This window comes from Monodon monoceros, unplaced genomic scaffold, assembly GCF_005190385.1.
Source record: "Monodon monoceros isolate NGI ecotype Baffin Bay Population unplaced genomic scaffold, NGI_Narwhal_1 Super_Scaffold_11, whole genome shotgun sequence".
NCBI classification, from domain to species: domain Eukaryota; kingdom Metazoa; phylum Chordata; class Mammalia; order Artiodactyla; family Monodontidae; genus Monodon; species Monodon monoceros.
This window is the reverse complement of record NW_021703767.1, coordinates 72,319,503-72,334,157: the sequence shown is the minus strand read 5'-3', so window position 1 is coordinate 72,334,157 and position 14,655 is coordinate 72,319,503. Positions and strand designations below refer to the sequence as shown.

Below are 14,655 nucleotides of genomic sequence, written 5' to 3'. Positions count from 1 at the left end.
GTGTGTGTGTGTGTTTTTAAGGATTTTTAATAATTTCAGACTTACAGAAAAATCACAAGAATAGTACCAGCAATTCTCATATACCTGTATTCCACAAATGTTAACATTTTACCACATTTATAATTTTACTGAAACATTTAAGAGTAAGTTGCAGACAAATGCTCTTTTGCCTCTAATTACTTCAGTGTCTATTTCCCAAATACACAAAACAAAGTAAAAAATCACCAAATCTTGCTTTCTGATAAATTTTTAAAATAAATTTTTTTCTATTTTAAAAATAAGAAAATTCATGAAATGAGCCCTTTCTAAGCAAACAATACATAGATGGTATCTCTTCCTGAATGAGTATTTCTAAGATATAGCTTCTGCTGTCTTACCAACAATTGTAATGGTGAAGATAGACAATTTTAATGGAGGTTTCTGATTTTGTTTCTATCATTACAGCTATTATACAGGGAGATACGCTGGAAGACATTTACAACCAAGTGAAGCAGATCATAGAAGAACAGTCTGGTCCTTACATCTGGGTTCCAGCAAAAGAAAAGTTATGAGGACTGATGTTTCTCTGTTTCTCTTTTCCACAGTCTCATTTTCTCTGACACTTCTTTGCCCTTTCCTTCTGGAGTCTGTCTTCAATACTTCTTCCATGTTGAATCATATCCCACTCATCATGGTCTGCAGTTGCACTTATTTTTGACATCTTAGTGTCTCCTTCAAGTTGTAACATCTGTATTATTTTATCTCACTATTGGTTTGTGGCCATTTTTCACAAATGAAGATGGAATGGCCTGACCAGCTATTAATAGGATTTGGGGAGACGGGGAAATTGTGGTAAAATTCCTTAATGTTTAAGGGAAAGTAACTTTAAGAGATTTTCAGAGAAGCTTTATATACATTCTTTCCAAATTTCAATATAAATGAAAGAAAAGTGGTTTTAATCAATGATTTAGTAAACTTTGAGCAACAATGCACGCTTAACTTTAATAGCATGGTTTGGCCAACATATTAGCTCTCAAGTCCTTTTCTCAATTGACTTCTGTTATCAAAGCAAATATTTCATTACAGACAAATAAGGAAAATATGTTTTTTAATTTCAAAATTAATATCTGAGTTAACTTTAATAATTTCACAAGGGATATTCATATCTTCTTAAAGTCTTTTATTGTTTGAAGTTTTTTTTTTTCCTCCCAGTAGATTTGCTAGGAATAACAATGTCTAAATGTTTTTAATCTACTTGTGCAACACTATTTATAGTGTCTTACAGAAGTTCATACATAATGATCATCACATTTTCTGAATTGAGGCCATGTTTAGGTGCTAGGGGAGTTTACCTTTTACACATAAGGTTGAGAAAATTTCATAGACATAAATACAAAACAAACATTACAGTGACGGTGTAATCATTATGGCAGTGGGAAAGGAGTCCAATTCATAGTCCAAAATTTTAAATGCATTCTTAGGGGTCAGATTTTAATGAATATTTTACCCACAATAACTGACTATTTTGTTATAATAAAATATATATATATAAATATATATATAACTTTCTTTAAACTCTGTAACTATGGGAATTATTTTCTTCACATAGTTGCACACACACAAACATATATATGTATATTTAAAATATATTTTTTTTCTTTTGCCACCTACTCTCTTGGTTTGGTTTTAAGTTAAATATTAATTGATTGGACTTTATCTTCCTTAATCGTGTGAAGTGAAAACAGGAGGATGGTGGTTGTGGAAAGAAGCCCTTAGGGAAATTAGATTATACATAAAAACATGGGCATGTTCTCCTCTTTTCTATAAAAGTTTTCAAATGGTTCCTGGTTGGTTTTTTGTGGGTTTTTTTTTTCACGGGGGGTTGGGTGTTGTTCCCGTTGTTCTTGTCATTGGGTTTGGATTTGGTCTCCACCTCTTTCCAGTTCTCCTTTCATTAATAGGCAAACAGGCAAAAACCTCATGTGTATGAGTGTTTTCCCCTCAGACTGTACACGTTTCATCTCTTGTAGCTGCTCTGCAGTAGAGTTGCACAGATCTTCATGGTGAGCAATTAAGAAATTTTAGTGAAAAGTAGATAACAATTTCAGAAATCAATTTCTCTGGTCTTTTATATTAATAATACTGTTTGGCTTCCCATTGCTTTTTTGGAGTTTATTAAATATGTGTTTTTGACAACCTCCTCATTACAGTTTCTTAAACAAATGAGTACTGGTTTGTAAAGAATTATCAACATTATCCATTCCATTTATGAGAAAGAGGAGAACAGCTAATAAACTTTATTGTAAAATCTGTATGTTAAATGTGTCTTGTATTCTGAAAGAAAAAATTATTCTACAAGCTAGCATTTTCTTGGAACAATTTGGGGCATCACATGATTTGTAAACTGAATTCAAGAATCATTAGGCAACCTAATCATATTTCTTCTGTAGGTTTTGGAATTGAATATGTTAACACATTGTAATATATACCACAGCTGTTACATGCTAATATAGTAAGTTGTTTCCAAACATAAATAGATTAGAAGAAAACTATTGTAAAATGATCTCAAGAGCCTCAGAAATCACCTTATAGCAGGACCCCAGCATAAACCATTTTGAAGTATTTACTGGTCGAATGTTGTAAAATATCAAGAGGTTATAAAATGACACCATTTATGTGTTAAAATGTATATTACATTGCTTTCTGAATGTCCTTGTTAAGTGATTTTTTGTAAGAAGATACTTTTGTGCACCTTTCTAGATTGTATAGAATTATTAATAAAAGTACTAATTGTTTAGTACTACTATGCAACAGACACTTTAGTATCATTTAATTTTTCAAAAGAAGATAAGAATTACTGGCTGCACTATAAGGCTTAAGCAGAATCTCTTGGCCAAGATTACTTAGCTAGTAAATGACAGTGCTGGGTATTGGTATCGAAGTTTCTCTGCCCCAAGTTCTTTCTAATATACTGTTATGCTGCCTCATTTTTCAGCCCCTACTGTGGAAGGCACTATGACTTAAATTATGTTATGCTACTGCCCCTTTACAGATAAAGATAGACTTAGATGAAGGTCCTTACCCAGAGTCTCATAGTAAGTAAGGACAGACCCACAGAACAAGTCATTCCCATCGCAGCTGGAAGGACTGTTTCTGGGAAACAAGTCAGCCCAGCCCTGTCATAGTGACATACAAGGAAAGAAACTCTTTAGAACCAAAAATGGAACACTATTCATTAGGGGGGAAAGTCCACTATTCTAATACACAGGGAATAATACTATTTTGAATGTTTTATGAAATATTCCATATTTTTAATATGCTTCTTAATACCCTTAATTCGGCAAAAATAAAAATGCCTCTTAAATGTGACTACACGTCTTTGGTTGCTTTCCTATTCCACATCTGCTCAGGGCTCTTCAAAAAATGATGGGAGCGAGCTTGAAGGGGGGCTCATTCTAGCAGAATACACTCTGGTCAGCAAATACCTGCTGAACCACCACACAGTATTTAAACTCCAAACTTGGCAATTTGGGGACTTTACTAATGAGGAAAATTTGTTTTCTAAAGTACTAAACAGCTACCTTCTAAGATTCTGCCTTGAATACTCTTAATTTACAGGTGGTGAAACAGAAGCCCAGAGATCCCTGTGTCCTAATCAAAGTTGCACTGCAACCAGGAACAGAGCCAGGATTAGAGCCTTTAACTCCTGGCTCCTGGAACAGTAGTTTTTCCACCATTCCAGTTACTTTTCCTCCCTTGCTGTGAGCTGAATTTAGTGGGCTCTTCAGTCCCTCGGGATGTGAATTATTGACTGAAAGAAAGTAAATATTAGTGAAATTAAGAGATTTTATTGAGGTGGTCGGATTTGAAAGATATCAGGGAAAAACACAAATGTCACTTTTCTGATCCAAATTTAGATTATCTGGTTCAGTCCGATGTTGAAGATTCCATCGATCTCCCTCCAGAATTGCACAACATAGCTCTCCTTGGTTTTGGCAGCAGAGTTCTATAATGTGAAGAATGTGGGCTATGGAATGACTTGATTTGAATGCCAGCTTTACCACTTACTGGTTATGCAACGTTAGCTGGGCAAGTCATGTCATCCCTTTTTCTGTTTCTCTGTAAAACGGAGATATTTTGAGAATCAGTAAGATTACAAATAAAGGGGGCACCCTAAAAGTTAATTCCCTTTTCCTTGGAATCAGAAGCCTGGAATTGTTCCAACTCCCCTTGTATAGATTAACTTGAGACTTCATTTTGCCGTATTTTATTATATTATTTATTTATTTTTGGCTGCGTTGGGTCTTCGTTGCTCTGCGCGGGCTTTCTCTAGTTGCAGCAAGCGGGGGCTACTCTTCGTTGTGGTGCGCAGGCTTCAGTAGTTGTGGCATGCAGGCTCAGAAGTTGTGGCTTGCGGGCTCTAGAGCGAAGGCTCAGTAGTTGTGGCACACGGCCTTAGTTGCTCCGCAGCATGTGGGATCTTCCCGGACCAGGGCTTGAACCTGTGTCCCCTGCATTGGCAGGAGGATTCTTAACCACTGCACCACCAGGGAAGTCCCTTGCCGTATTTTAAATGAGATTTGATTGACTACCTTGCAGGACTATTAATAAGGATTAAATAGAGCAGTGTGTACAAAACACCAATCACAGCATCTGATACTTGACTCTCAATATCTGTTCTTCCTCTTGCTCTGGAGTGTGTTTATGGTTGCAGAAGAGTGAGAAGGAAGAATATGGTGCACCACTCTTTATCCCTATAGAGAAATTTTGACAGACTTTTAGTTAAGAAATTATTTACACTTCAGTCTCTATAATCTTGTTATCTCTTCTTCTAAGGATTCCTACTCTTTGTCAAAGATGCTGTGATTGTGACCTACCGTAACTCAGCCTTAAACATGGAACTGGAAGACATCAAGATTTCATAAGCCATTCTCACATCTCTGTACAGTGTTAGACCCTACTGTCCCTAGCGATTCTCCAGAACATTAATTATTGAGAGTCTAGAAACAGGTCTGGAAAAAATTACTTAAATTGCCCAGATAAAATACATTGTCTTTCAATTTAAGAATAAAATAGTCACTACTTACTCACTGGTTTCTCATTCGTTTCCTACTACTACCAGCTCTTTCTCCATTCCACCCCCAAATATGGTTACCTGAGAACTGGCAAAACAAATCCTGGTCCTCTAAACAGCATTGTGAACAGAATTGGTGGTCAGGTAACCTGGTATTATTGTTTGAGACATTTAGGAACAGGTACGAAACCTTACCAGGGAGAGTTTCACACTAGGGTTTTTCTAGCCGTTTCTGTCACCTATAGTAGTAGTAAACAGATACGTGAAGAATTAGGGGGATGAGACCGAAGGACAGTGAAGGCTGGAATTCTCACCCTCTCTCTTGTTTACTTTTTCTTGAAGTATAACATACATATGTAAAATGCATTATTATAAGTGTACATATACCTCAGTGAGTTTTTACAAACCAGTGTTGTGTGTGTAATAACCAGCGTGAAGCTCAAAAAACAGAACGGGACCAGCACCGCAGGCACCCGTACCCCTCAGCTCACTCCCAGTCACTGCTTCCTGCTGCAAGGGAAACCACTATCCTCATTTTCTTACTGTATATACTTCTTAGTTATGTACAGTAAAATGGTGTACAATTCTATGGGTTTTGAGACATGCATGGAGTTCTGTAACCACCCCCGCAGTCAAGAATACAAGAGTTCCATTATCCCCAAAATTTCTCTTATTCTTGCCTCTGTGTAGCCAATACCCCCTCCAAACCCCAGCTTCTGGCAAGCACTGATCTTTCCTTAGTGCCTCTACTAGTTTTGCCTTTCCCAGAATGTCATATAAATGGAATTGTATCGTATGTAGCATTTGGAGTGTGGCTTCGTTCACTTAAGCAAAATGCATCCGAGATTCATCCCTTTTGCTGCAATAGTTGGTTAATTTTCACTTCTGAGTAGTAGTCCATTTGTGAATGTGCTGCAATTCATTTATCCATTCACTGATTGAAGGACTTTGGGATTGTCTCCAGTTTTTCCCACTATGCTTTTGTACTTCGTTACAACCATAGGCCTGCAGGAACAAGGAGCAAAGCCAGAAATGGGCCTTGAATCTGACAGCCACAGCAGGCCCTCCCCACGCACACCTTTATCTGCCGTGAGCAGCCATGCATTTTGGCAGTTGCACAGGAGCCTATCGTCCTAAAACAAACTTTAAATGCAGAATAATAGATCCCGAGAGCCTGTTTACAGAACAAACTTGTGCCTAAAGTAGGAGACTGCTAGAATAAGCAATTCAGGATTTGTAGAATTTCAAATTCCCGGGAATAACAGATGATTCAGTAGCTGGATGTGCCAGCTACTGTTGCCAGATTCTCAGTGTCCTAAGGGAAATGTAGTTTGTTTAGGACGGTAGTGAGAAGAAGGTAGTCTGAGCAACAAATGAAAAGAGCTATTTGGCAAACATGAAATTGTCTAATAGACTTATAATTCAGAAAACAGTCCGTGGAGACAGCCCTAATCTCAAGAAAATCTAGTTTGTTGAACACCCTAAGGACTGTAGTTTTTTAAATTATTAAACTACCAATTTTCGGGCTTCCCTGGTGGCGCAGTGGTTGAGGGTCCGCCTGCCGATGCAGGGGACACGGGTTCGTGCCCCGGTCCGGGAAGATCCCACATGCAGCGGAGCGGCTGCGCCCGTGAGCCATGGCCGCTGAGCCTGCGCGTGCGGAGCCTGTTGCTCCGCAACGGAAGAGGCCACAACAGTGAGAGGCCTGCGTACCGCAAAAAATAAATAAATAAAATAAAATAAAATACCAATTTTCTTTAGGTGGTAACCTCTCTGCATCTTTTTTCTTTTTAAATAACTTTATTGGAGTATAATTGCTTTACAATGTTGTGTTAGTTTCTGCTGTACTACAAAGTGAATCAGCTATATGTATACATATATCCCCATACCTCCTCCCTCTGGAGCCTCCTTCCCACCCTCCCTATCCCACCCCTCTAGGTAGTCACAAAGCATGAAGCTGATCTCCATGTGCTATGAAGCAGCTTCCCACTAGCCTTCCATTTTACATTTGGGAGTGTATATATGTCAATGCTACTCTCTCACTTCATCCCAGCTTCCCCTCCCCCACCCCGTGTCCTCAAGTCCATTCTCTACATCTGCGTCTTTATTCCCGCCCTGCCACTAGGTTCATCAGTACCGTTTTTTTAGATTCCATATATGTGTGTTAGCATACACCATTTGTCTTTCTCTTTCTGACTTACTTCACTCTGTATGACAGACTCGAGGTCCAACCACCTCATTACAAATAACTCAGTTCCGTTCCTTTTTATGGCTGAGTAATATTCCATTGTATATACGTGCCACATCTTTATCCATTCATCTGTCAGTGGACATTTAGGTTGCTTCCATGACCTGGCTATTGTAAAGAGTGCTGCAATGAACACTGGTATATGTCTCTTTTTGAATTATGGTTTTCTCAGGGTATATGCCCAGTAGTGGGATTGCTGGGTCATATGGTGATTCTATTTTTAGTTTTTTAAGGACCCTCCATACTGTTCTCCATAGTGGCTGTATCAATTTACACTCCCACCAACAGTGCAGGAGGGTTCCTTTTTCTCTCCACACCCTCTCCAGCATTTATGTTTCTAGATTTTTTTGTTGATAGCCATTCTGACCACTGTGAGGTGATACCTCATTGTGGTTTTGATTTGCATTTCTCTAATGATTAGTGATGTTGAGCGTCTTTTCATGTGTTTATTGGCAATCTGTATGTCTACTTTGGAGAACTGTCTGTTTAGGTCTTTTGCCCATTTTTGGATTGGGTTCTTTGTTTTTTCGATATTGACCTGCATGAGCTGCTTGTATATTTTGGAGATTAGTCCTTTGTCAGTTGCTTTGTTTGCAAATATTTTCTCCCATTCTGAGGGTTGTCTTTTCATCTTGTTTATGGTTTCCTTTGCTGTGCAAAAGCTTTTGTTTCATTAGGTCCCATTTGTTTATTTTTGTTTTTATTTCCATTACTCTAGGAGGTGGGTCATAAAGGATCTTGCTGTGATTTATGTCATAGAGTGTTCTGCCTATGTTTTCCTCTAAGAGTTTGATAGTGCCTGGCCTTACATTTAGGTCTTTAATCCATTTTGAGTTTATTTTTGTGTATGGTGTTAGGGTGTGTTCTAATTTCATTCTTTTACATGTAGCTGTCCAGTTTTCCCAGCACTGGGAAAGAGGCTGTCTTTTCTCCATTGTATATTCTTGCCTCCTTTGTCAAAAATAAGGTGACCATTTGTGTGTGGGTTTATTTCTGGGCTTTCTATCCTGTTCCATTGACCTATGTTCCTGTTTTTGTGCCAGTACCACATTGTCTTGATTACTGTAGATTTGTAGTATAGTTTGGAGTCAGGGAGCCTGATTCGTCCAGCTCCATTTTTCTTTCTCAAGATTGCTTTCACTGTTCGGGGTCTTTTGTGTTTCCATACAAAATTGTAAAATTTTTTGTTCTAGTTCTGTGAAAAAATGCCACTGGTAATTTGATAGCGATTGCATTGAATTTGTAGATTGCTTTGGGCAGTATAGTCATTTTCACAATGTTAATTCTTCCAATCCAAGAACGTGGTATATCTCCCCATCTGTTTGTATTGTCTTTGATTTCTTTCATCAGTGTCTTATAGTTTTCTGCATACAGGTCTTTTGCCCTCTTAGGTAGGTTTATTCCTAGGTATTTTATTCTTTCTGTTGCAGTGGTAAATGAGAGTGTTTCCTCAATTTCCCTTTCTGATTTTTTGTTGTTAGTGTATAGGAATGCAAGAGATTTCTGTGCATTAATTTTATATCCTGCTACTTTACCAAATTCACTGATTAGCTCTAGTAGTTTTCTGGTGGCATCTTTAGGATTCTCTATGTATAGTATCATGTCATCCGCAAACAATGACCATTTTACTACTTCTTTTCCAATTTGGATTCCTTTTATTTCTTTTCCTTCTCTGATTGCCATGGCTAAAACTTCCAAAACTATGTTGAATAATAATGGTGAGAGTGGACATCCTTGTCTTGTTCCTGATCTTAGAGGAAATGCTTTCAGTTTTTCACCATTGAGAATGATGTTGGCTGTGAGTTTCTCTCTGCATCTTAATTATTACTAATATGTGATTAACAGAAATCTAATTCTAGTGCAGTGTACTCAAAGAATCTGAACCAGAGCTGGGCCCCGATTGATTGGTTTGACCCTCAACATTTTTGCATGCGGATGGCACGCTCAGCCTTGTTGGTCTTTTCCATTCTTATCATAATATGACTTATTTCTCATGTGTGTGTTTTCAAAACAAAATTAGGTCATGCCTTTTAAACTGGTTCTAGACTAAACCTTAGGAACTACTTGGTGTTTACCCAAAGTAGGAATAAAGTACTTGAGCATATAATCATCCCTACTTCTGCTATTTAGCTGTTAATGACAAATTTCATTTGGACAGTTTTTAACCACAGTAGAATGATTTTTTTTTAAACTATACAGAAGTCAGTGTGCAAAGCAATTAGCATGTGAAACGAGATATAGTGAATTTGCTGGTGGAAGGAAAGATTAGAACAAGTGATGTAATCTTTCTTTAGGATGTATAAAATTAGGTTCATTTACCTCACAGATGGGAGGGCTAAAAACAAGAGAAAGGTCCCATATGTTCCACACTATAAATCTCTACAGAAAGGTTTTCTAAGTCCTGTGAGAGGCATTTGAACAAAAATATCTACTTCCCTAGTGGTATTTAAGACTAGAAAGGATATCTCTTGATGATAGGTCCATTTCTTTCTCTGAAAGTTCAGTACTTGGTTCAGATCTAGTTTATCTGACATTCCTCACTACTTCCTTACTAGGAAAAAGCTTTACTAACCTTTTAACTATTTTTCTCCCTGTGGCTAATAATAGTTGTATTTAATAGAATATTCTTTCCATCACCCAGGTTTTTAACTTTAGTGCTGCTTGACATTCTCTTCCTCAAATATCCAGTCACTAGATACTATTGATTCTTCCTTAACATCATATTTTTTCTTGCTGTCATTTCCATTGTCATCACTGTAATCCAGGTCCTTAACCCACCCTCACCCTCAGGCCTGAATTATTGCAGTGGCCTCTTAAATCATCTCCCAACCTCTAATTGCTTCCTTGCTAATCCAGTCTGTCAGCCACCAGATGACTTTTCCTAAGATGCAGCTTGCATTGTGCATCTCCTCTCCTGCATGACCTTCATGGGTACTAAATCCAAACGAATCAATTGACCTGCATATATAGTTCCTGGAACATAATATGTGGTCAATAAATCACCTACCTCCCCAGTCATCTTTAGTCACACATCCCCTGCAGTGCTTGTCTTGTGGCTGGTGGTCATGCAGATTCTTACTGTGCTGATTGTTGTGTCCTCCCCACCCAAGTCCCCTCATCAAGACCCTACCTCTCTTCAAGACCCACCCTAAATCCCTCCTACAGAAGCCTTCCCAGTTATAGCCCTTGATGCCTGAATTCCTGCAGTACTTATTGGGTGTCCACTTAATACTGAGCCTGCACTCTCTGTGCTGCCTTTACAGATTAGGTGGCCTTCACCTTGTATTCCTCTGCCCCAGTGAAGTGCCCAGGGCAGGTGATCAGGGCACACAGCTCCTCTACTTGTCCAGAGCCTGCCAGCCTCTGTACAGCATGGTCATCTTCACTGCTGTGGTTTTTAATGGGCTGAAAACAGACTTGTATAAGTGTTGGCAATGACTTCATTTGCAAATTGGTAGAGTTGGGGGCATGGAGTAGGGGATGAGAATGGATAAAAAGGTCTGACTATAAATCTCTAAATTAGGTAAAAGTTTTTGTTTAATTATAGTCCTTTCCTTTCTGGTTCCTGGAATAACAATCTCTCTCCCTGAACATGCTTTGTGACATTTTTTGTATAAATTTTATCTTTCTTGTGCATATGTTTTCATTATAAGTCATCTGAAACCTCCTCGGAAGTAGCTGGGTATGAATAATTTCTTGAAAGTCTTATTGACAGAGCCAAATATAGTCTTCTTGATTTTATTCTTTAGCCTCCCTTTATACTGGTTTCCACTCAGATTAAATCTTATATTCAACGAAATAGATGGAGATTTCTTAATGGCTTTAAACCTGTATCTCCAGAGTTAATCTTGGAGCCTTCTAATCTTCTTCTAAATTTTAAAGTCTGGACTGCAAGGAGAATTTTCAGGGGGAAAAAAAACTTCTGTGGTTTGATCATTAAAATAATAAACTGAGCTCCAGGATGAGAGACCTACCCTTGAATGCAGGTCTGACACCTGGTGGAGCCTTTTCCACCCTTCATTTTACCCATCTCTGAGGAAGAAGCATTTTCTCTTTTCCTTTGAAGATCACCCTCTGCTTGTCCTCCTGGTCTTATTCCTCATATCTTCTTCCGTTACCCTCTTTTCCTGTACTGTTATTCTCCTTCCTCCATGGGCTACTTGTGCTCTGACTATATGATCAAATTTCTCCTATACAATAAAAACTTTCCCTTGACCCCAAATCTCCTGAAAACAACCCCTCTTCCTTTCTTCTCTTCCTTTCCTAGCCAAATATCTTGAAAGAGACACACTGTCCACTTTTCACTTAAATAATATGTATTGAGTGTCTACTTATCCCAGACATGATGCTAGACATTGGGAATGATGGCAGACAAGACACCACCCAGGCTCTTGTGGAGTTCAGCCTCCTGTCCAAGGCTCAGCCCTTGCCATGCCACTGAAACAGCTCAGACAAAGCTTCTGGGGACCTAGTCCCCAAATTCTGTGGCTCTTCTCAGCATCCCCCTCCAGCAGTACGAGACACCTTAACAATGAGTAGTAACGTCCTCAAACCTGATAGCTCACACTTAGAAATCATCCTCCCTATTCAAGGCCCTGTGATGAGTACAGAGAATCTGCCTTTGAAAAGCTTACACATAGAATATCATGTAGCCCAAATACACAGGGCTTCCCCTAAGTCCAGTTTCATAGGGAAAATACTTTCAGAGAGGCAAAAGCTTTTATTCACAAAACTTGCTTAATATGCCTACCATTGATCTCAATATACGAATTCAGACGTATTAAACAGCAAATACTTGGGGAGTGACATCAGTAATATCCTTTTATAACACATTTACTGCTGCAAATGTTCACCATTCCTGATTCCTCTGTGCACACCAGCCCTTCCAAGTGTCCCCCAGAATAAAATTTGTCTGGACTTTTTCTTAGTCATAGGCCTGAACACCCATAGAAATAGAAAAATACAAATTATGGTTTGTTGAAATGAAAAAATACGAATTTTCCTAAGATTCTGGGTAAAAGAATTGTTCGCATCTTGCTGTCTCATTAGCCCCCATATCTGCCAATACAGGTTCTCTGCTCCCTGTCAAAGGCCCGCTCTTCTTTCTGAGTCCCCAGAGGCTATCTTTAGTGTGTTCCACCCCATAGCATCTGCTACTGTTCCTGAGTTCCATGACAAGCAAGCTCCCAAATCCTTGGAGAACCAGAGCTGTGTCTTTGGTAGAGAAGAGCTCTCCGTATTTCGTATTATGGAATAGGGTCAGGAGGTCCCAAAGCATTGTTGCTTAGGCCCCAACATCTTACGGAAGTGTTAGTGAAACCAGTTCTTATATTTTTTTATACTCTCCCTCTAACCTCAGTATGAGTCCAGAACGGGGACCAAACGATCCTCAGTGCTTCTGCCCTCTATAAGGCTATTCCTGGGTTAAACTACCCTCACTGCATCCCACCCACTCCTCTTATTCCACCCAGGTATGTCTGCACCCCAGAAATAGGATCCAGGCTCAAGCTGAGGCAGAGTTCCCCATTACACACAGGTATCAATACAAAGCTATGTCCATGCTAAGGCCAGGCAAATGGGCCTGATGTAGAAGCCCCTGGAGCCCAGCAACAGCTAGTTCCCTGATGAGCCACAGTTGAGGAATGACTCCTGAGAGATAGGGAAAGGACCCGTTGTGAAAGAGCTCACCCAAGCTCTTAGCTTGTAGCTGTTTGACTCCTTATCGGTGTCACCAGGAGTTTTACTACAGGAACGACTTAATGAGCACAAATCCTGCCAGTAACTTCTGGTTGTTCCTGAGTGTGACAAAGTGAGCCTCTTCATCCTCATGGGCTGAGGCTTGCTAAGGACACCTATTTATTCCATCCCCTTAGGACAAGCCATAGCCCTTCTGCCAGGGCCACCTACTATCTATTCATGCAAATTAGAAAGAGGTGCCCCTCCTTCGGATGGATCCAGCTGGGGATGAAAAAACAGCTTCCACCAAACATGCCCCCCTCAGATTCTCCAGGGCAGACAGCTATTGGGGGAAGAAGAATGGCACATCAGAGCCATCATGACCTGCCTTTTACAGGGGAAACAAGCCCAGAGAGGAGAACGAACTTGCCCAAGGTCACACAGTGAGTCAGTAATAACAAGAGTACAGCTCAGGTCTCCTAAAGTCCAGCCCATGTAATGTCCACAGATCATCTCAGGGTGTGATAAGCAACAGTTGCATGGCCCAATCGGAGGACCCAGGGCTCCCTTCCCCAGAGAGCAGAGCAGGCTCAAGGACTGACAATCCCAGACCCAAGTTCCCTTCTCTCTCACTCAGTGTTCTTTTTACACATGTCCTCTACCCAAGACAGGGAGGAGCTCATTCCTGGGTACTCAAGGGGGTGGGGGAGGGGTGGCGATGACAAAAGATGAGGACATAAATGGATCACTGAGTAACCGTTTCTGCAGTCCAGTCCCCTCGTCCCCAGTACACATGCAGAACTGCACTTCTGGTCTACATAGAACAGTGCTTCTTAAACCCTGCTGTGCACCAGAATCAAAAACATAGATTGTTGATTGTCTTCCCCTAAAGTTTTTGATTCAGTGGGTCACATGTGGGCCTGAGAATCTGCATATCTAACAAGTTCCCAGGTGATGCTGCTGCTGCTGATTTGGGGACCACACTTTGAGAACCACCAGCCTAGTCCATCTTTGGTCTTCTTCCCATCCCCCAAAGCATGATGGAATGAGCGAGGCTCTGCGGGAGACCTGGGTTCCAGTTCCAGCACTGTCACTGACTAAATATGTGACCCAGGGCAAGTCACTTCCTGTCTCTAAGCCCAAAGAGAGGCAGTGAGATACCCCCACTAGCAGCTCCTCCCCAGTCAGGACCACATCAACCTGGGTTCACCTCTGTAGCCCCAGATCCTTTGTACAGTCTGTGCTTGAAGAGATGCTGGTGAATGAATTTGATTGCCTTCGAGCTTCCTTCCAGCTCAGGCCCTAAGATTCTGACCTCTTCTTTCCAAATCTGAACTTTTCCCTCTCCAGTTGGACCAGATATTTGGGATCTTTCTAGGACAAGAGGAGGGGAGGATGTTCTGGAATACAGGGCAGATTGTTGAGGTGAGAGAGCCCTGGAACACCCGTGAGCTGGGGGAATCAGGCCCCAGACAGCAGATACCTTACTCTCAGAAACAGCTGAGCGTGTGTGTCCAGGCCTAGGAGCATGGGGATCAAGAGAGGCCTGCGGTTAGACTCAGCCCCCGCACCGGCACAGACTCCAGCAGGGGGCGCCAAAGAGAAGCGTAAGGCCAGTCCGGTCGGCGCCCAGGTGTCCAGTCGGGGTTGGGCGGGTGCACGTTAGGGGCGTGGACAC

At 40.4% G+C, this 14,655-nt stretch overlaps 1 protein-coding gene across 14 annotated transcripts in view; it reads left to right on the top strand.

The window, feature by feature from the left end:
- The window catches only part of DLG1 (discs large MAGUK scaffold protein 1), a 284,649-nt gene extending 282,362 nt beyond the window's left edge, over window positions 1–2,287 (top strand). For all 14 annotated transcript variants that reach the window (XM_029215162.1, XM_029215160.1, XM_029215159.1 and 11 more), the window contains one exon: window positions 445–2,287. In XM_029215162.1, coding sequence (XP_029070995.1) covers window positions 445–551 — 107 coding nt within the window. In that variant the 3' untranslated portion in view covers window positions 552–2,287. The remainder of the gene's footprint in view (window positions 1–444) is intronic.
- The last annotated feature ends 12,368 nt before the right edge of the window (window positions 2,288–14,655 follow it).